The 23,753-nt window shown below is 40.5% G+C and overlaps 1 protein-coding gene across 1 annotated transcript in view; it reads left to right on the top strand.

The window, feature by feature from the left end:
- The window catches only part of chrnb3a (cholinergic receptor nicotinic beta 3 subunit a), a 136,018-nt gene extending 113,034 nt beyond the window's left edge, over positions 1 to 22,984 (top strand). Inside the window, exons 3-6 of the mRNA XM_039758230.1 lie at positions 7,883 to 7,927; positions 9,730 to 9,839; positions 18,502 to 19,387; positions 22,345 to 22,984. Coding sequence (XP_039614164.1) covers positions 7,883 to 7,927; positions 9,730 to 9,839; positions 18,502 to 19,387; positions 22,345 to 22,473 — 1,170 coding nt within the window. The 3' untranslated portion in view covers positions 22,474 to 22,984. The remainder of the gene's footprint in view (positions 1 to 7,882; positions 7,928 to 9,729; positions 9,840 to 18,501; positions 19,388 to 22,344) is intronic.
- The last annotated feature ends 769 nt before the right edge of the window (positions 22,985 to 23,753 follow it).

Here is a 23,753-nt window from a genome sequence, read left to right as displayed (position 1 = left end):
TTCATTGCAGTGTGTAAAATGATCAGTGCTGCATTAATTGTGATGTACTTTGCATGAAAAAAAATATCTGTTCCATTAAAATTTCTCTTTTTTCTTGGTGAATTGTGATGTTTCCTTAAAATGTGCAGCAAAAAAGTATTTGGCGTCCGGAGGTGCATTAACCACTTAAGTATGTGGCGGTTTAAGGGTTAAATAGTAATACAATTTCAGAACTGTTATTTATCTTGACAAGAATTCCCTTTGGTTTCCTTTACTCAATTTGGTACCCAATTTTATCTTTAAATTACCGGCTTGAGCACTCATGTAAACTATAGAAGTAACCAACAATTAAACTCAAGTTATATTATTACTTCTCCAGCATAACCAGATGTATAACAGTTGCACAACCTCTCGTCTTGGTGACAGCACTTCTCACCTCTGCAGCAGCCAAGCAGGTGTATATGTGGGTGTTTGTGTGTGTCGTACCCTATCCCAAATTATTTTGGTTAAATTCTAGAAAAAGCACACTTGTTTTGTTATACTTGTACCTTTTGTGAAAGTGTTTATTTGATATTTGGACTTCAGTCTTTACACATTATACACTTCACATGAGCATTTTACCAATTATTAGTGGAACATGATAAAACTTTCTGTTATAGTTTTGTGTTCCACATTTCTTGCCTCGCATTTCCTGTCATCCTACATTAACAGAGATATCGTTGTAGACATGGAACACATATGAAATGCATGTATTCCAAATAACCATATATTACTTACCCTATACAACTCCAGGCATCTTACACCCAGATGAACAGACTTGAGCTGGGAAAACTTGGTGTACGACTAAAGCTGCAACGTTAGGGGATGGGATAGCAGGCAGCTTTCTGCTTGTGCTGATCAGCACATTTACAAAGCAAAAAGCTCTGATGAGGAGGTGCAGGGGAATTTAAGGTTGCCCGACATTATTTGTTTTCTTGTAGGCTTCAGGGATTCTAATGTTAATAAACCTTTGTGTATGGCAAACTTCCGACTGCTCCAGGCACTCTTAATATATACCTTATTACCTCAATCACTCTAAATATGAAGAAAAAGTATAGAAAGTTAAAATCAATGTGGTATTTATTACTTGAATAATAATACCAAACAGAGCAAGGAAAAATAGAAATATATAGATATACTGTATATAGTCTTTTAGAAAAAGCTTATGGAAAATAAAAGCTGTCAAAGATGAATGTCTACGGCCGGCATTGATTTAGCAATCAATATTCATGGAACTGTTAGCTGATGATTAGATAAAAATGGTCGCACGTTGCTGGGGCCGTCTCTTGACATCGTTCCATCTTCTCCTCTTGACCTCACTCTCACCCTCTTCTGACGTCACTGCTCTCCCTTTTCTGATGTCGCTTTCAGACGAGGCATATTTATTATAAAATTCCACGGGAGTTTTGCAGCACGTGATTGTTACATACACCTGATTGGCTGGCTGTCAATATGATGGATGAATTTGTTCAGACTCTTTAATGTCTTTAATTTCAGGTAACTGATCAAATGGAGGCATTGCAGCAAAAATATGTTTATGTGTCATCTCATGGACAAACGAGAGAACACCATTCAATCCATCAAGCTCACTTGGTTAGCCAATAGCTAACTTCTCCCAATATCTTACACAGGTATTATCTGACTGAATTTATAAAAGAAATTTAATGGGCACCCCCACACTGGCAGGAGAAAGTGTCGTCATTCTTATTTATTATCTAAGTCTTGCAAGAGGCAACACAGCATATCTTATTAGCAAGCGTTACAAAGGAAAGGAGAGAGATCCTCATCTCTGCTATATTCATACAATTCATTGATTTGATCCCAATTCCAAGGAAATCATTACATAATCAGAAAACGTTTAGCATGATTGGTTACACCCAGGTGCTAAAGGGACATAACAAACGTTGATACCTTAAATAACCATAATTAACCCCATCCACTAGGTTGATTGATGGTCCTGTCAGCTTAAGAGTAAATAACTTTAAAATGTGTCCAAAAGTATGCTACGTACAAAGGGGTTTACACATTCATTTTGTTTCTCAAGGTCTACGAGACAATGGGCCCTTCTTTTTTTAATCCAATTGGGATCATCAACAGGAAACCTAGCCTAAGCATTACAATACAGCAATGATTTATGCATTAAATATAACCATTTTCTCTTAAGCTTTATATATATATTTCTTGCAATAAAATAACTAAAAAATGTATTATCTTAAGAGCTCAGAAGATAAAAATATGAAACTTGAGCATAAACCCAGCAGATAATGAAGCTGGGCTCCTTTCAACAGTTACCTGCGTCATGAGCCAGGGTTCAAATTCAATTCCTACAAATGCAACACTTGTTTGTCTGTTTCGTCATTATATTCCAACTAGGCCTACAAAGGGATGCTAGCCTTGTGCCATACTATAGTGGCACATTGACTGATGGCTAAGCTCAGAGTATGTTGGGTTAATGGGCGGCACGGTGGCCGCACCGTCTCGCAGTAAGGAGACCTGGGTTCACTTCCTGGGTCCTCCCTGCATGGAGTTTGCACATTCTCCCCATGTCTGTGTGGGTTTCCTCCCACAGTCCAAAGACATGCAGGTTTGGTACATTCACTGCATGAAAAGAGGTGTATCTGTATTAGGAAACTCCTGTATACACCATTGATTTTCGGAAGTATCTACAAGTACCACTGAGCGTATACATCAAATTCCACCAATCTAGGATACTTCCGGATTGATACCAATTCGGATGTATCTTGCTGAGGGATTCTTCCATGGTACAGCCATTTGTTACAACGGCAAATAATCCACTCAAGGCTCTTTCAATGAGACATTCACACCTCAAGAACCATTTGCATTTTACACCTCTGCTGTTCTACATTGGTCTTTTATCTCAACATTGATTGGTTGATTTAAAAAAACAAAAAAAAAAAACACTTGGTCACACTTTTTATTTAGCCCAACCCAAGCCCTCATAGCTTAGTGACTTGATTGGTTATTGGGCAGGTGTGTAGACGGACCATATACACTCCCCACCCCTACCCCCACTGTACTATACATCCCCCGCACCGTTTAAAAAATGAGAATATGGGTTTAAAGTGGAGAAAGACAAACAAATTGTGAATTTATTCACTACACTGTTGGCACGCAGACTCATTCTGATAAACTGGAAGAATCCAAACTCTCCTCTTTTAAGTCAGTGGGAAACCGATGTGTTATATTATTTGAAACTGGAAAAATCAAATACTCAGTTAGAGGATCTGTACAGACTTTTTCAAAACATGGCAGGATCTAATCAGTAATATTTTAAAATAAGTTTATAAAGCACAGAGAATTTTTTTAAATTAGGTATGTTTACAAGCCTTAAATTAACGTCATTTGGCTTGCTCTCTCTCTCAGGGGTGGGGATCGATCTGTTCTTAACTCAATTTTTCTTTTTGTAAAATCTTGATTGCTTTGTATGGATTGTAATAAAATTAATAAAAATAAAAAAAATATATAAAAAAAAAAAAAATGAGAATAAAATCGATTCAGAAATGTTTTTATTAAAATAAAACCAAACAATAATAAATATACAATGTAAGAATAAGAAAACACTGAAAATATGGAGAAAACAATGTGCAAATATCACGGTACAAGTAAATTAAAAGAAATGAAACTAACTGAAACAAACACATGCACCAGTGCTTATTAAAGTTCCAAAAATGAATCTTCTTCTGGCCTGATTCCATCAGCTCTTACACGCTGACGGTGTGTAAGAGCATAGCGCATGTCCGCCTCCAATCTGCACTGAAGCTGCTGGCAAAGCTCAGACAATTGTGGGTTCCTGTGAGGTGGAGACCTCACAACCCACACCGGTCTTCCATCAACGATGGCATCCTCTTCATCGGACATCAGGTCCAGAATTGCAGTCTGCCATAGTTCTCTCTCTGCATCTGTTTGGATGACTCTAGACCTGGACTCCAGCAACTGCAAAATACACCATATGTTAACCCCTAAAAACACCCAGAGATGTACCAAACTTTATATATATATATATATATATATATATATATATATATATATATATATATATATATATATATACAGTGGTGTGAAAAACTATTTGCCCCCTTCTTGATTTCTTATTCTTTTGCATGTTTGTCACACAAAATGTTTCTGATCATCAAACACATTTAACCATTAGTCAAATATAACACAAGTAAACACAAAATGCAGTTTTTAAATGATGGTTTTATTATTTAGGGAGAAAAAATCCAAACCTACATGGCCCTGTGTGAAAAAGTAATTGCCCCCTGAACCTAATAACTGGTTGGGCCACCCTTAGCAGCAATAACTGCAATCAAGCGTCTGCGATAACTTGCAATGAGTCTTTTACAGCGCTCTGGAGGAATTTTGGCCCACTCATCTTTGCAGAATTGTTGTAATTCAGCTTTATTTGAGGGTTTTCTAGCATGAACCACCTTTTAAGGTCATGCCATAGCATCTCAATTGGATTCAGGTCAGGACTTTGACTAGGCCACTCCAAAGTCTTCATTTTGTTTTTCTTCAGCCATTCAGAGGTGGATTTGCTGGTGTGTTTTGGGTCATTGTCCTGTTGCAGCACCCAAGATCGCTTCAACTTGAGTTGGCGAACAGATGGCCGGACATTCTCCTTCAGGATTTTTTGGTAGACAGTAGAATTCATGGTTCCATCTATCACAGCAAGCCTTCCAGGTCCTGAAGATGCAAAACAACTCCAGACCATCACACTACCACCACCATATTTTACTGTTGGTATGATGTTCTTTTTCTGAAATGCTGTGTTCCTTTTACGCCAGATGTAACGGGACATTTGCCTTCCAAAAAGTTCAACTTTTGTCTCATCAGTCCACAAGGTATTTTCCCAAAAGTCTTGGCAATCATTGAGATGTTTCTTAGCAAAATTGAGACGAGCCCTAATGTTCTTTTTGCTTAACAGTGGTTTGCGTCTTGGAAATCTGCCATGCAGGCCGTTTTTGCCCAGTCTCTTTCTTTTGGTGGAGTCGTGAACACTGACCTTAATTGAGGCAAGTGAGGCCTGCAGTTCTTCAGACGTTGTCCTGGGGTCTTTTGTGACCTCTCGGATGAGTCGTCTCTGTGCTCTTGAAGTAATTTTGGTCGGCCGGCCACTCCTGGGAAGGTTCACCACTGTTCCATGTTTTTGCCATTTGTGGATAATGGCTCTCACTGTGGTTCGCTGGAGTCCCAAAGCTTTAGAAATGGCTTTATAACCTTTACCAGACTGATAGATCTCAGTTACTTCTGTTCTCATTTGTTCCTGAATTTCTTTGGATCTTGGCATGATGTCTAGCTTTTGAGGTGCTTTTGGTCTACTTCTCTGTGTCAGGCAGCTCCTATTTACGTGATTTCTTGATTGAAACAGGTGTGGCAGTAATCAGGCCTGGGGGTGGCTACGGAAATTGAACTCAGGTGTGATACACCACAGGTAGGTTATTTTTAACAAGGGGGCAATTACTTTTCACACAGGGCCATGTAGGTTTAGATTTTTTTCTCCTAAATAATAAAACCATCATTTAAAAACTGCATTTTGTGTTTACTTGTGTTATATTTGACTAATGGTTAAATGTGTTTGATGATCAGAAACATTTTGTGTGACAAACATGCAAAAGAATAAGAAATCAGGAAGAGGGCAAATAGTTTTCACACCACTGTATATATATATATATATATATATATATATATATATATATATATATATATATATATATATATATATATATATATATATATATATATAAATTTGTACACTTACTCGTCTTTTCCTTTGTCGGTTTTTATCCCCTATCTTAATGGAGTCTCTTAGCTGGGACTTTCCTGCCTGAGACAAAGAGTATTTCCTCCGCAATGTCTCATAGTAAGTCCTACAGCATGCTGAATAAAAAAATAATTTATATAAGTGACAAAACCAATTCAAATTATTAGAGGGACAACAATAAAGGGGACATGAATATAATTATAATAACAATTCCCCATAATATACAAATATTAAGTGTATAAATTACCCTTAAATTAAATTAAATTATAAATTAGCCTGCGCCACCACCACCTACACAAAGTATTATGATGCTCCAACATTGATGGACTGAAAGCCAGAAGTCTACGTGACCATCATCATCAAGTCCTTCCATGAGAACCCTAAATCCAAAGAGGACTGTTTCATTTATATTAGGTAGATTGCCCAGAGGGGACTGGGTGGTCTCATGGTCTGGAATCCCTACAGATTTTATTTTTCTCTCCAGCCATCTGCAGTTTTTTTTTGTTTTTCTGTCCACCCTGGCCATCGGACCTTACTTATTCTATGTTAATTAATGTTGACTTATTTTTATTTTATATTGTGTCTTCTATTTTTCTATTCTTCATTTTGTAAAGCACTTTGAGCTACAGTTTTTTTGTATGAAAATGTGCTATATAAATAAATGTTGTTGTTTATACACTCAGGGTCTGCATCTGCAAAAGTCGTCCTCAATTCCTCCAGCAGATATGTCATTACTGCCTGGTTATGAGGTGAACTTATTCTGTGTGGAAAGAGAGTAGTGTCATTAATTACATTTAAAATGATTACATAAAACCCCATACATAGCATATAAAAAAAATAAATCACTGCTTACCCAGTTTGTGGATCATATTTATGCGGGCTGTTTTCCGAATTATGGAGGTGCCTTACAGCTTCCTGTAACATTGAATTAAAAATGCTTTAGTAGATACACGCATACATGCATAGGAAACAAAGAATTTTCAAACAACATCGTATAATTCGGACGTGACAAACTGTTAAATAAGCTAGACGCAAGGAACAAAAGTAGATGTGTAGCCAAGCACTAACTTAGGCTAACTTGGCAAGGTATAATTGTCTACTATATTGTCGGCTAACATAAAGCTCAACTTACCGCAATGCCCACGCTATACGCCCTCTTGACGCTTCCTGCGGTCTTTGCTCGCCGAACTTGCGCTCAAGCGCATCAAGACGCTGGATAGCCTCTTCAGGAAGAGCAGTATGCAGCCTGCTGCTAATCCTCCCACCCGGCTATGATAACAAAGACAACACCTCTACTTGACAGTCATTAACATATGAAAGGCTCTTACACCTCACAGCCTTCACATCTCATTGCTAGCTGTGAGGATTCCTTGAAACTTCCACCGATTCCTGTATACATCCACATACGTAAGGTATCTGGTTGTTTCACAAAATTTCCTTTTGCATGCTACCTTTCCAAGCACTCTACCTCATACATCTGGCAAACGTAGAGTTTAGTGGAGATTTCCCATACCATATTTGTCCAGATACAGCTCTTTTCATGCAGTGATTGGTGATCCTAAATTGTCCCTAGTGTGTGCTTGGTGTATGTGTGTCCTACGGTGGGCTGGTGCCCTGCCCGGGATTTGTTCCTGCCTTGCGCCCTGTGCTGGCTTGGATTGGCTCCAGCAAACCCCTGTGACCCTGTGTTAGGATATAGTGGGTTGGATAATGGATGGATGGATGGATGAATATTGGGTTACCTGCTATGCATGACAGCAGAACTGGCATCTAGCTGACATTTATCTTACAGCTTTGTGACATCACAATATGTCAACCCCACTCCCACGTCACATACCGTCACAAAAGTCATATCAAGGGGGCGTGATGTAATTTATAGATGGCACCACTACACATCTGACTGTAACAGATACACACTGTGATTTTCTAAAGATTGTATAAATGGTGGCAAAATGAATTCTAAACAAGCAAATAAGCATTCAGGCTGCCTGATATTGCAGTACACCTGAAACGTCTTCTGTAGACGAGATGCTATAGTTAATTCTATAATAAATTTAAATGTATGTTCTTTAAATTTTTCAGGATGAAAAAAACCAGCTTATGACTACAAACGTATGGCTGTGGGAGGTAAGCCGATGTAAATAGATAAAACTAAATATAATCTATTGAAAAACAGCACTAATGAAGGTCCACCATCTTAGGTGGGAGGAGTACTTTGAAGATCTTATGAATATAGAAAATGAGAGAGAGTCAAGGTTGGATGAAGTGTAGACAGTAATTTATGAATCAAGGTTAAAGTGAGGGAAGTTATGAAGAGGAATGAAAAATGGAAAAGCAGTTGGCCCAGATGATATACCATTGCCGGCATGGAGATGTTCAGGTGAAATGGCAGTAGAGTTTCTAACTAGATTATATAACAAAATCTTGAAGAACTACAAGATATGGGAAAGAGTGATTTCTGCCAGGATGAGAGGAGCGGTGGAGATCTGTGAGCAGCAATATGGTTTCATGCCAGGAAAGAGTATTAAAGATGAGAGGTTTGCTTTAAGAGTGTTGATGGAGAAGTACAGGGAAGGTAAGAAGGAATTGCATTGCGTGTTTATGGACTTAGAGAAAGCGTATGATGGGGTGCCAAGATAGGAGTTATGGTACTGTATGAGATACTCGGGAGTAGCAGAAAGGTACATGAGGGTGGTGCAGAATATGTATGAGGACAGTGTGACTACAGTGAGGTGTGTAGTAGGAATGACAGCCTGGTTCAAAGTGAGAGTGGCATTACCTCAAGGATCGGCCTTGAGCCATTTCCTGATTGCAGTGGTGATGGCCAGGTTGACAGATGAGGTCAGACAGGAGTCTCCAGGGACTATGATGTTGGCAGATGACATTTTGATCTGTAGTGAGAGTAAATTATCCGGTTGAGACAAACCTGGAGAGATGGTGGCTTGCACTGGAGAGAAGGGGAATGAGAGTCAGTAGGAGTAAGATGGAGTATATGTGTGTGAATCAGAGGGAAGGTGGTGGAAGGGTGTGACTGCAAGGAGCAGAGGTGGTGAAGGTAGATGAATTTAAATACTTGGGTTCAACAGTCCAAAGCAATGGAGAGTGCGGCAGAGAGGTGAAGAAGAGAGTGCAGACAGGGTGGACTAGGTGGAAGAAGAGTGTCAGGAGGGATTTGTGATATAAGAGTACCTGTAAGAGTGAAAGGGAAGGTGTATAAAACGGTAATGAGACCAGCCATGTTGTATGGCTTGGAGATGGTGGCACTGACGAAAAACAGGAGGCAGAGCTGGAAGTGGCAGTGCTGAAGATCTACAATTTTCGCTTGGAGTAACGAGGGTAGACAGGATTAAGAAAGAATACATTAGAGGGCCAAGACAGGTATGACAGTTTGGTAACCAAGTGAGAGAGGCCAGATTGAGATGGTTTGGGCACATGTAGAGGAGAGATGAGTGGTACATTGGGAAATGAATGTTGAGTATGGAACAGCCAGACAAGAGGAAAAGAGGAAGGCCAAAGAAGAGGTTTATGGAGGTAGTGAGGGAGAACATGAAGGCAGTTGGTGTGGCAGAAAATGATGTAATAGACAGGAATAGATGGAGACGGATGATCTGCTGTGGTAACCCCTAAATGGGAGCAGCCGAAAGAAGAAGAAATTTCCCCCTTGGCACAAATAAGATCTATCTATCTGTCTGTCTGTCTATCTATTATATAGTGACTTTCATATCTATCTATCTATCTATCTATCTATCTATCTATCTATCTATCTATCTATCTATCTATCTAATGAAAAACATTTGGATTTGAAGCAAACAGATAAAGAGTGCAGACATTATATCACATGAAAATGGTACAAATTGGCAAGTGACAATCTACACAGTACTGTGTGTGCTTAATTTGATTTTAACATTTTTTAATGTTCTTGTACACAGGAATGGACTGATCATAAACTCAGATGGAACCCTGAAGAGTATGGTGGTATCACTTCTATTAGAGTTCCCTCAGAAACCATTTGGCTGCCTGACATTGTTTTGTATGAAAAGTGAGTACTGTGCAGGTTGGTATATGAACCTTACCATTATACGGCCTCTTGGTTTTGATTGTCTTATTAGTGCTTCTGAGACTTTGCCCTCAAATACCAAGGTGGCCAATAGCTTAGATATTGTTTATTTAAGTGAGAATTAATTCAAGGTTTGCTGTAGTTGATGCCATGCTTAGCTGATTACTTCTTTGTTCCATTAAAATGCTATTTAGCCTTTTAAGAAATATAAAACAGACTGCTGCCCTGACTAAGGATAAGGAGGGTCCAAGAACTGAATCAACAGTGTGTTGTTGTAAAGGCATGTTGCTAAAGATCCTTCTTAAGTTCTTTGGCATCATAAGAATTCACTTTTGGTTTATTCCGGGTTTTAAAATGAATGGATGAATTACATAGAGGTATCTTATTGGTGTAGCAGTTAGTGCTGCTATGTCACAGGTCCAGAACACTACTTTCATTTGGTTAAAGGTGAGGGGCATTGCAGTGCAGTGAAGCCTCATTCATTGGCTGTGTAGACTGTTTCCTTTTGCTGAGGAGTCTCTGGTTTTACTCCTTCATTCCCAAAAATAAATTTAAATTGACGTTTTCTGAGTGTGTGTGTGTGTTTGTGTGTGAATGAGTCCTGAGATGGACTAGCAAAATATCTGACACTGTCTGCGTTAAGACTTATACATTAGGAAAGGCTGCCAGGGTTTAAATGGACAAGACACGCAGATAGACAGATAGATAGTTAGATAGATAGATGTTAGGGAACTTTTTTTAACCTCAATGGAGACTATTTGTAACTGCTGATCTACTGGGATTTTCACACACAATCATCTCTGAGGTTTACAGAAATTGGTCTGAAAAAGGAAAAATATCCAGTGAGCGGCAGGTCTCTGGGCAAAAATGCCTTATTGACACCAGAGGTCAGAGGAGAATGGCCAGACTGGTTTGAGCTGATAGAAAGGCAACAGTAACTCAAATAAGCACTCATTACAACCAAGGTGTGCAGAAGAGCATCACTGAATCCACAAAACGTGAAACCTTGAAGCAGGTGGGTACAGCAGCAGGAGACCACAGTGGGTGCCACTCCTGTCAGCTAAGACCTGGCAAGTGTGGGTACAGTTTGCACAGGCTCACCAAAATTGGAAAATAGAAGATTGTAAAAACATTGCCTGGTCTGATTCTTGATTTCTACTGCGACATTTGGATGGTAGAGTCAGAATTTGGTGTCAACAACATGAAAACATATATCCATCCTGCCTTTTTTCAATGGTTCAGGCTGCTGGTGTGATGGTGTGGGGATATTATCTTCTTACACATTGGGCCCTTTAATACCAAATGAACATCGTTTAAATGCCACAGCCTACCTGAGTATTGTTGCTGGCCATGTCCATCCCTTTATGACCGCAGTGTCCCTATCTTCTGATGGCTACTTCCAACAGGATAACACGCCATGTCAGAAAGCTGAAGCTGGTTTCTTGAACATGACAATGAGTTCACTGGACTCAAATGGCCTCCACAGTCATCAAATCTCAATCCAGCAGAGCACCTTTGGGATGTGGTGGAACAGGGGATTTGCATCATGGATGTGCAGCTGACAAATCAATGACCAAAATCCCTGAGGAATGTTTCCAGCATCTTGTTGAACCTATGTCACAAAGAATTACAGCAATTCTGAAGGCGAAAGGGGGTCCAACCCAGGACTAGCAAGGTGTACCTAATGAATTGGCCGGTGAGTGTACTTTGTATATAAAGAGATAAATCGTTTATCTGTTCAGCGTCAATGCTCCTACTCGAGCATAATGTCATCTGGCATCCACAAGAGAGTGGAAATGTCCTATGAATAAAGGCAAGTGGCCGGCATAAGATAGTAAACCATACATAGTGGTGGCATACATCCGTGTGTTTCATGTCATCCAAAACAGTGCTGTAATGTCTGACAAAGAATGGCAACAAGAAGTACACAGAAAGAAGAATGAAAGTGCTAAAATGTCAGATGAAGTAGAAAAATGGAGGTTGAGGCATTTCTGGTGACCAAAGGTTCACAAATGCATGACGTGATCGAAACAGATGGACTTAACCCATTTCGCTATGCTATTTAGCCTTAGGGTTCTTTAGCTGGTGCCTGGGGAGTGGGATGTCCTCAAGACCAATACTCTGTTGTAGGTGCCGCTGGATTCCGTGCTTTACTCATGATACACTTCCATCTTTGGAGATCAGTGGTGATGTTTTGGGCCACGTCGATGGTCAGTTGCCGGTTCTTTAGTTCTTCTTCGTTATGTTTGAGCCATGTTTTTTTTTGGTGCAGTTTGTTGAACTTTCCAGGAGGCAGGTCGCTCTCGCCATAAAAAGTTGTACGGCAGCTTAGTGATGTTCATCCTGCAGACATGGCCAACCCATTGCAGTCTGCACTTTATGATCAGTTCTTCGATTGGAGGTTGGTTATCGCACTGGACACACCCAGTATTTGCCTCAAGCATCGCATTTGGAAGACCACTATGCTGTTTAATTAAATAGTTTGGTAAGGCTCAAGCTGTATTTTCCTTACCTTTCACTGTTGTAGGTGGCGATGGTCTCTGGCCATTAAAGTTACACCAAGGTAACTAAAGCAAACTCGTTCTAAGAAACAGAATAATGCAATTTATTGATTTGCATTGGGTATGTCAAGAATGGACAGGATTAGAAATGAACACATTAGAGGCTCAGTTCAGGTCGGAAGATTTGGAGACAAAGCTAGAGAGGCAAGATTGTGCTGGTCTGGGCATGTGCAGAGAAGAGATGCTGGGTATATTGGGAGAAGGGTGCTAAGAATAGAGCTGCCAGGCAAGAGGAACAGAGGAAGGCCTAAGAGAAGGTTTACGGATGTGGTGAGAGAGGGCATGCACGTGAATTGTGTGACAGAGCAAGATGACGAGGACAGAAGGATATGAAAAAAGATGATCTGCTGTAGCGACCCCTAACAGGAGCAACCGGAAGAAGAAGAAGTAGAAGATTGGTAAACACAAGGATTGTAGAAATATGATTACTGCATATACTGTATATCATCATGGAAAACAGGATACAAAAAGATGAGACAGACAAGCAAATAACACAGAAGAGGCTGACTGTAGAGGGTTTGGGGCTGTAATTTACCTTAGCTCAGATAAACAGTTTTACGATACCAAAGCTTTAAGGATGACTGTGATTTCAGTGCTGTTTAGAGTTTTTTTTATTGTTGATCCGGGTTCCAGTGGATAACTTTTTGTGCACTGAAGTGAACTCTTTTTCTTTTGCTACATACTCCTTTACAGTAATCCCTCCAGAACTCCCTGCGATAGATGAAAATCTGCGAAGTAGAAACCATATGTTTGTATGGTTATTTTTATATATTTTAAGCCGTTATAAACTTTCCCACACTGTTAACATTATTAGAGCCCTCTAGACATGAAATAACACCCTTTAGTCAAACATTTAAACTGTGCTCCATGACAACTTAGAGATGACAGTTCTTTCTCACAATTAAAAGAATGCAAACATATCTTCCTCTTCAAAGAATGCGTGTCTGGAGCAGAGAATGTCAGAGAGAGAGAGAGAGAGAAAAGCAAACAATCAAAAAATCAATACGTGCTTTTGGGCTTTTAAGTATTAGAGGAGCGTCCGTATCCTCTAGGCAAACAGCCCCTCTGCTCACACCCCCTCCGTCAGGCAGAGAGAGTGAGAGAGACAGAGAAAAGCAAACAATCAAGCACCGCGCGGGAAGCATATCGTATATCATTGAGGAGTTTTAGTTAATACGTAATACATGCTCTGATTGGGTAGCTTCTAAGCCATCCGCCATAGCGTCCCTTGTATGAAATCAACTGGGCAAACAAACTGAGGAAGCATGTACCATAAATTAAAAGACCCATTGTCCGCAGAAATCCACGAACCAGCGAAAAATCCGTGATATATATTTAGATATGCTTACATTTAAAATCCGCGATGGAGTGAAGCCGCGAAAGTCGAATCGCGATATAGCGAGGGATCACTGTATATGTGGTGATGCCACCTTCCTCAGACCACTAATAGAGTATTTGCAGTATTCTCTGCTTATTTATAAGGTAAAGCATTACACTTTCTGACATAAGAGTGTAGTCTCTGAAGTTCCTTTCTTGAAGTAATGGTTGCCTTTCTGTCTCCTTAGATTGGGCTCAATCAAAGGCTTAGCAGAGTGGATATTAGATCTGGGGCAGGGCGTCTAACTCCAAGGCCCTACAGAGAGTAGCTTTCAGGCCAAAGAAAATTTGTTCCACAGAGAGTAGATGATTTTTTTTTGACCCCAAAGAGAGTGGTCTGTGAGCTCTCTGTCCCCCCGAACGACAGAGGATGTCAGTTTTCAGCTTCTAATAACAGAGTGCATTGCCTGCTTTTTGACTTCACAAAGAGAATGAAGAGATGAATGCAGCTAATTCTGAAGGAAGGGGCAATATCTGGTGATTGGATCAAGGTCCCTACAGTGCCTGCTTACAGGAGTGTTATTTTGTCCCTCACTTCCAGGTAGAGATCAGTTTTCAGCTACAGGCCTAAGTTGAAGGTCCATTTGTTTTTTTTCTTGTCTGGAGCAGTCTCTGCAGAGCTGTTGGCTCATCTCTGATTTATACACCTTTGTTATCACTTGAAGTACGCAGCTGAGCAAACTGTTGGTATGAGCTGCAATTCGGCCATTCACTCAGGAATTATAGGGGTTTGGGGTGGGGGCTTGCAGCTAGGTTTCTGCATCTCTGTAAAATCTGATGTTTTAAGGGGCTTTGTGTCCCAATGAAAAGCAGTGGGCAATGCCAACTTTTTCTGACAACACAAGGCAGGTGTGGGGCATGGATTCCAGCTGTTGGTGCTGTATTCTAATCCTAAAATCTGTATGCCTCAGCATAAAAACCTGCCTTAGTGAAATTAATACCTGGATGCAGCAGAACTCTTTAAAATTAAATTGCAACAAAACTGACCTCCTGCAAATTGGGACTAAAGTGCAACTTAATAAAAATGAGCTCCTTCCCAGTCCATCTTGGCGGTGATCTCATCAGACCTGCTGCTACTGCAAAAAATCTTGGTGTCATTTTTGATTCCTCCCTTTCTTATTCCACCCGCATAAACCACATTAAGAATCTTTCTTACTTTCACCTCCGTAACATATCCCGTGTTCGCTCCTTCCTCTCCTTTTCCAACGCTGAGAGACTTGTCGATGCTTTTATCAAATCCTGCATCAATTATTGTAACTCGCTGCTGGCAGGTGCCCCTTCTAATCTTATATCACAGCTCTAGCTTATTCAAAACTCGGCTGCAAGAGTCCTGACTCGAACCAGCAGCAGCGAGCACATCACACCCATCTTGCTCCTCCTTCACTGGCTCTCTGTGTCTTACAGGATTAAATATAAAATCCCACTAATAACCTACAAAGCCTTAAATAACCTCACGCCAAACTACATCAGTGACCTTCTCCATCACTATGTGCCTGTCCGCCCACTTAGGTCCTCTGATTCTGGCAATCTTCTTGTGCCCCACACTAATCTACACTCCATGGTTGACAGGACCTTCAGTTATATAGCGCCCAGTCTCTGGAATGACCTACCGAAATTAATCAGGTCAGCTGACTCCATGAATTCTTTTAAAAAACAACTCAAAACTCATCTGTTCAGGAAGGCTTTTAGCTCTGCTTGACTTTATTACCCTTCTCTCAGTTTACCTCTATGTCAAGATGCTCATGTAACCTGTGTGTGTGCTAGACCATCAATTATGTTGTCTGTTAGGCTTTTTTTCTCTGAATTTAATGCCTTTATCTGGTTTGTACAATGCTATATACTGTATACCCTGCCGATCTATCTTAAACTCTTTGAAGTGCCTTGAGCATGGGAAAGGCGCTATATAAATAAAATGTATTATTGTTAAAAAAATTGAGATTCGTCAGACCACGCTATTTTTTTTTTGAGCCTTTAACTGTCCAGGTTTGGTGAGCCCATGCCCACTGCAGCTTCAGCTTCCTGTTAGTTGCTGACAGGTTTGGAACCCAACGTGGTCTTCTGCTGTTGTAGCCCATTAAAGTTTGACATGTTGTGCTTTCTGTGATGCTTTTTTGCACATCACAGTCATACAGAGTGGCTATATGAGTTACCGTAGCCTTTCTGGCAGCGTCAATCAGTCTGGTTATTCTTCTCCTGGCCATGAGCTCTCTCTGTCCACAAAACTGCCAGCCCTGGTTTTTTTTTTGTTTTTCACACCATTGGTGTGCATGAAAACCCCAGGAAATCAGAAGTTACAGAAATACAGGAGCTTTGATGACTCTAAAGAACTATCCAGATGAGGTTCGTCATTTGTAAAATGTTGTATATTTTTTGAGCAGTTGTTCAAAGCTGATGCTCCGGTCAGAACGTTGGATATCTCTGGGTCCACGGTTCTTGAGGCTGATCCTCCAATTAGCTGTGAACCACCCAGTCTCACTGAGATTACACAGGTGGTGAACCAGCTGAGGGGGGAAAGGCTGCAGTGATCTGTGGTGTCCGGGGTGGTAAGGCTGTCTTCCTGGCATTGCAAGCAATCTTTGCTTCCATTTGGGAGACTGGCATCATCCCAACTGACTGGAAAACGGGACTTGTCCCTATCTGGAAAGGGAAGGGTGATCACCTGGATTGCAGCAACTACAGGGGGATAACACTGCTCTCGGTGCCGGGTAAGGTCCTTGCTAGGGTCGTCCTCAATAGGTTCCATGATCACTTGCTCATCTACCAGCGACCGGAACAGTCTGGTTTTACGCCTAAGAAGTCGACCATCAACCGCATCCTGGCACTGAGGGTTCTCATGGAGCGCAAATGCGAATATTGGCAGAGTTTCTTTGCAGCCTTTGTTGATTTTTGTAAAGCGTTCGACTCGGTTGATCGAGCTGCCCTGTGGGATCCCCTCGAGGTTGCTGGATATCATGGCCGGCCTCTGCACTGGTACTGGGAGTGCTGTGCAGAGTGGAAGCAGAACCTCTGCGCTATTCCCAGTTGATTCTGGGCGTCCATCAAGAGTGTGCTCTGCTCCTACTCTGTTCAATGCTTGTATGGACTGGGTGTTGGGCAAGGTCGTGGGGTCCAGCGGCTGTGGGGCATCTGTAGGCGAAGAAAGATTCACAGATCTCGACTTTGCTGACAATGTTGTGATCTTCGCAGAGTCAATGGAGGCTTGATCGGGGTGCTCGAGAGACTGAGGGAGGAGTCTGAGTGTCTGTGCTTGTGAGGGTCCTGATAAAAACCAACATCCAGGCCTTTAATGACCTCTTGGGCACGGACATCAGCAGTGTGTCTGTCTGCAGAGAGAGTGTCAACCTCATCGAGAGGTTTACTTACCTTGGCAGTGACATTCATGTCTCTGGTGACTCTTCCTATGAAGTCAGTAGACTGATTGGGAGAGCATGGGGGTGTCATGAGGTCACTGGAAAGGGGGGTGTGGCGCTCCTGATATCTACACAAAAGGTCCAAGTCTTTAGAGCCCTGGTACTTCCTGTCTTCCTATATGGTTGTGAGACATGGACGCTACCCAGTGACTTGAGACAAAGACTGGACTCTTTTGGTATTGTGTCTCTCCGGAAAATCCTTAGGTACTGTTGGTTTGACTCTGTGTTGAATGTGAGGTTGCTCATGGAGTCCCGAATAAGGCACATTACCTGCATTGTGAGAGAGCGTCAGTTACGGCACTACGACCATGTGGCGCGTTTTCCCGATGGTGATCTGGCTTGTAAGATCTTCATTGTTGGGGACCCGAGTGGCTGCAACAGGCCAAGGGTTTGCCCACGTAACACCTGGCTGTGGGAGATAGAAGGTCATTTTTTGGAGGGTGTGACTGGACTGCGTGTGTCCCTGGGGGGGTTGCCAACTGGGATCCCAAGTTGTTTCGTCATGTAGTGGGTGCGGCAATGCACTGTACCAGTGCATGCTCCACAACTTGACTTGACTTCAAAAGAAAATACTTTAAAAATGAAACAGTTTACTTTTTGCCAAGGCTTTTTAATATATGTATATAGTACTTGAAAGTGGCGGTGCTCTGTCCATGGAGATACATTAGCATTCAATTGGAGAGTGGCAGGTGGATCCTCTATGGTTATAACATGACATTTGATCTAAGTTTTGGTCTCACCTGAAACTGTAAGAGTCACCATATCATAACAGTTTTTTTTTGGGGGGGTAGGTGTTCCCTGTGAAACACCCTAACATTCAATAACATTCAATCAAAGCATAGGGGGTGTACCCCCACAAAACTTCAAGTGTCATAATACAATAAAATATGATCTAGGAGTGAGGGAGAACAGGGAGTTCCCCCATGAAATCCTGAGCGCAATGGAAAGAAACTCTGCATATACTCTAAGTGGAAATTGGTATCCATGAGTACCGATCAACTTCAAGCATTGAATATTTTTGTTTAAAGCGTCATTTCAGAAGAGTTAAAGAAAATGAGACTCTTATGTAATTTAAAATTAAAGCACGCACATTAAGAACGAGAGGTTCTAATCTGTTTTTCTGTCTCCGACCCTCCAGAGTAAATACAGATACTGTAAATCATACAGTTCATACTTTTGGTCAAAGCTATATATTTAGGATGTTTGTTCATTTTATTACATTCTTCCTTTGTCTTTGTTCATCATTACCGGTTATTTTTCAAAAGTGTAAACTCTTTTTGTTTTCTTCTGCTTTAGTGCTGATGGACGCTTTGAAGGTTCCTTGATGACAAAGGTCATAGTGAAATACAATGGCACTGTCATGTGGACTCCCCCAGCAAGTTATAAAAGTTCATGCACAATGGATGTCACATTCTTCCCATTTGATCGACAAAACTGCTCCATGAAGTTTGGCTCCTGGACTTACGATGGTGACATGGTGGACCTCATTCTTCTGGATGACCATGTGGACAGGAAAGACTTTTTTGATAATGGAGAATGGGAAATATTAAATGCCACTGGAATGAAAGGGAATAGAAAAGATGGGCTGTACGCCTACCCGTTCATCACATACTCCTTTATTTTGAAGCGTCTGCCACTTTTCTATACACTCTTTTTAATCATCCCTTGTCTTGGTCTGTCCTTTCTGACAGTTCTAGTGTTTTATTTGCCTTCAGACGAAGGGGAAAAGTTGTCACTGTCAACGTCCGTTTTAGTGTCTCTCACCGTCTTCCTTTTAGTCATTGAGGAAATAATTCCATCTTCTTCCAAAGTCATTCCTCTCATTGGCGAATACTTGCTGTTTATTATGATTTTTGTGACTTTGTCCATTATCGTCACGGTGTTTGTAATAAATGTCCATCACCGCTCTTCAGCTACCTACCATCCTATGTCACCTTGGGTCAAAAGCCTTTTTCTTCAGAAGCTTCCAAAACTGCTTTGCATGAGAGGACACACGGATCGATATCATTATCCAGAGATCGACTTGAACAGCCCAGACGTAAAACCCAAAACCACGGGAAAGAAAAGGCCCTTATCAGGAAAAGAAGACGAGAACAAGGTTTTGTTGGCACTTCTTGAAAAAGCAACAAATTCAGTGAGATACATCTCCAGACATGTCCGAAAAGAACATTTCATTCGCGAGGTAAGTTTTGCTGCTGAACATTAACACAGCTCCCATTTTCTCTTTGGTAACACATGTAATGACATGCTGTAGATATCACCTACGATTTAGAAAACCTCTCGAGTTATGCTCTTCAAGATTATAGTCTCCATATGTTTTATGGTAAATAATCAAGCCCTGATACACAAAGAGTTTTGGGGCAGCCTCCTGCATACTTGAGACTTGGCTGCAAAATGCAAAAATTTGAGAAAAAAGTCTTTACAGACAAGAGTCCTAAACAGAACTACACAGATTAGTTAACATGGCAGATATAAAGTTGAAAAGCAGGAAGAGGTGGGATCTTGGGACCGGAACCGGAAATGAGGTCACTGGGCTGCAACTTCTTGAGGGGTGGAACCGGAAGTGATGTCTTCTGGTGCAGAACCGGAAGTGATGTTTTCTGAGGCGGAAATGGAAGTGAAGTCTTCTGGGGCAGAACTGGAAGTGACGTCTTCTGGGGCAGAACTTAAAGTGACGCCTTCATGGGAGCCAGGCGGAATTTCCCACATTTGGTCTTCGGGGGGAGACAAGAGAAAGGATTCATGCATTCTGCCACCCCCTGATCTGATCGGGAATTTTTGAGCCCTTTCGCTGCCTCCCATGCGCACGTGTGTGACAGTTTCAAAATACCTCAAAGCCATCAGTGTTCTTCTTCTTCTTCTTTCAGCTGCTCCCATTATGGGTTGTTACAGTGGATCATCTTTTTCCATCTCTTTCTGTCCTCTTTATCTTGGTCTGTTACACCCTTTACCTGCATGTCCTCTCTTACCACGTCCAGGAACCTTCTCTTTGGTGTTTCTCTTTTCCCCTTACCTGGCAGCTCTATCCTTAGCATCCTTCTCCCTATATACCTAGCATGTCCAAACCAATGCAATCTTTCCTCTCTGTAACTTTGTCTCCCAACTGTCCAACCTGAGCTGACCCTCTAATGTCCTCATTTCTAATCCTGTCACTCCTCATCATAACCAATGCAAATCTGAACATCTTTAACTCTGTCACCTCCAGCTCTGTCTCCTGCTTTCTTGTCAGTGCCATTTTCTCCAACCCATATACCATAGCTGGTCTTGCTACCGTCCTGTAGACCTTCCCTTTCACTCTTGCTGATACCCGTCTGTCACAAATCACTCCTGACACTCTTCTCCACCCACTCCACCCTGCCTGCACTCTCTTCTTCACCTCTCTTCCACAATCCCCATTACTCTATATTGTTGATCCCAAAAAAGCCATCAGTGTTACTGCTTTGTAATTAAAGTTCCACAATTACACTAACAACGTAAGTCATGCACAGCCATTCATTCCCTCTTTTTGTAACTGTATCCAGCATGGGGCACACACATTCCCGGAAATGGGTTCATTAGTGACGGCAGCATATTTCTTAACCAGAATCCGTATAGTGAGGTGGCCAACTCCAGTGGCTTCAGATTTTTGTTTCAAGCCAGTTGCTTAATTAGAAGCCAATCCTCACTAATGACATATCCTATTTAATTCCATGGCTTGTTAGTGTTTTAACTCCACCATGTCTGTTTATTCTTAAATCATAGTTTGTTTTTTTTCCTATCTAGTGATAAATGTATCATCCAAGTGATCTGAAGCCTAAATGGATGAGTAATTTTCAACAAGGAACACTCGAAAATGCAGAGGTTAGACCGACTAGAATGGATGCTGGCTTGTGAGTGAGCAGAGCTCTGCCCAGCTCCCCACTCCTGAGACACTCAGCCTGAAGTCTCAGTCTCAGATTAGCATGAATATATCGCTCCTGCAAGCAAACTATGATTCTTAGAGCGATGTGAGAAGTTGCAAAATCAACTGGAATGTTAAAGTTATAGAAAAAAACCCAATCTAAATCCGTTAAGTAGTTCTCTCGTGAAACGCGGACAGACATACAGACAGACAGGTGTTGGATTTTATATATATATATATATATATATACTAGGGGGCTTCGATCACCCACCCCTGGGTTTGATTTACCGAATATACAATTTTAAGAGATTCTTATTTTCATGGGAATTATTACATATGCATTATTTTAACTTTTACTTTAAAACTATAGTAAAACAATTTTTTGAATTAGCTTTTCTTCAAGATTGCATTGAATTTTGATTCCGTGTTTGAACTTACATCATGACAACGCAACGTATAACTGTCTGTGATTGAATATCGTTTCTTTCTCCCTAATAAATAAAATTATTTTTTCAAATGTTTGTCCATGCTCTTTTTTCTTCGTTTAGTCATTAACGTGTCGTCTAGAACTTATAAAATTATTGTCCTGATAAAATTTATAAGAGCTGAGAGCGCAGGAATTGTGTCTGCCAAAAGCATTCACACGACTGAGGCTAGATTACCGTGGTCTTGTTTGAAAATAGTTGTATGGCGTGACTAGAAAGAATCTCATGTTAAAAGTCTCCGTCTTACAGGACTTCATACCACAACACCATTTTTGGAATCTTTTAATTCTCTCTGGTAACACGAATTAGACGAGTTACAAGTCTCCGACTTAAAGTTTAAATCTGAAACAATATATTCGATCTCTTTTCGCTGTTACGTTATTTCACTGAGTAATATATTCCGTTTGTTTGCGCTAATGCGATCTTTACTATTCTTTTTTTGAGACTTTCAAATTTTCGTACTTCCATTATCTCTAACCTGCTCTGCATGTGTATCACGCCAACATTTTTAAATTCTTTACGACGTTCTACTTTGTCATCTACTCTTTGTCCTTTATTTCCAGCCCCAGGCGTGGTTAAATCTCTTTCTCGCGGAACATATAAGTGTCTCTCCGAGAAAATCACGTCCCATCTCCTTCCAAGTTCCAAGATTTTTTTTTTATAATAGAGAGATGTATATGTATATAGAGAAAGATAGATTTAACAAGGGGCTCTGATCCTTTTGCTCTTATTTAGGTTTAATCTACTAAAATCTTTCTTATTTGTTTCCTACAGGTTGTACAAGATTGGAAGTTTGTGGCTCAGGTCTTGGATCGGATCTTCTTGTGGGTCTTTCTCACCGTTTCCATTTTTGGCACAATTTTGATCTTCACTCCAGCTTTACAAATGTATCTCAGCACCTAAGCAGAAAAGTGAGGAGCGACAAGCGCCGTGTTTGAGGTGTATTGCGGTACAGAGTTCTTTAACAATAACTTCAAATATGCCACCATTCACACAAATACAAAAGACAGAACAATTTATATTAGGTGTGTTTTGTAACTCCTTTGGTGTTTGATATGGGTGCAGGTTACAGGACTCAAGTAAGCCTTGGACTGATGCTGATTATGACAATTTTTTTTTTATTAATAAACCCATTTTTTTCTACATAAATGAATAAGTGTGACCCCTGATGAGTTCAAGATGAAACTAGAACAGAAATTAAACCCTAAGGGTGTGAAAATAATTTTTAGGACAGTGTATTATAAAATGATTACAGAATGATGCAATCCCTCAATATGAAACATTTTCTTAGCTTGCAATAATATTATGAACAATTTCTGTTAAATACTTAAACATGTAATGGATTGCTTTGATATAAAAGAGACATTTCAGTTATTTTATGTAATAAAGTTTGAACATAGTAATATATATATGTGCTGTATAAAAATAAAGTTTGAACATAGTAATATATATATGTGCTTGTAACAGGATAACACAAATTGTCCTCACGCATTTACAGAAACAGCAACCACTGCAGTGTTTCAAATGGTTTAGTATTAAGCATGAAGGGCACTTTTTTAAATCAATGACATGTTCTTTATGTATTTTAGAATAATGAATTCTTCAAATTTTATTATAGTCAATTTGTATATTTTAACAACTATGCAGTCTACATGTTAAACCTGATGCTTAAAGCATAATTTTTCATTTAAAGAGATCATTCCTGTAGCACAAACGTTTTGTCTGCCTAGGGATTTAATAGAATGAGTCACATATATTTTAGTTGGACACAAAATAATACTAGAAACGTTAACTTCTACAATAAACAGGTAAAAAATATAAAATATCTGTTTGTCTTATGATTCAATTCCTCACAAGCATCCTCACCAATTGTCATCTTGCAGCTCTTGACTGGCCTTGATGGCAAACCAGATGATGAGAAAGAGGAGGAGAATCCTCAGACCTCAGTGGTGTTCCCTCAAGGGGGTTGAAGACATTTGTTCAGAGAAGCTTTGTGGAGTTCTCCAGCGTATTTTCAACTTGGAGTTGAGTCTGAAAGGATGGAATACTTACCTTCTTTAACTCTTTTAGGGCGGATGTCGACTTTTGTCGACTCAAGGGGGCAGATGTCAAATAAAGTCAATATCCGGGGCAGGGGGAGATAAAAGCTGTAAGCGATGATAAAATTCACAGTTATGATATAG

This window comes from Polypterus senegalus, chromosome 7 (genome assembly GCF_016835505.1).
Source record: "Polypterus senegalus isolate Bchr_013 chromosome 7, ASM1683550v1, whole genome shotgun sequence".
NCBI lineage: Eukaryota > Metazoa > Chordata > Cladistia > Polypteriformes > Polypteridae > Polypterus > Polypterus senegalus.
The sequence above is the reverse complement of the archived record's forward strand: the minus strand, read 5'-3'. Positions and strand labels throughout refer to the sequence as shown.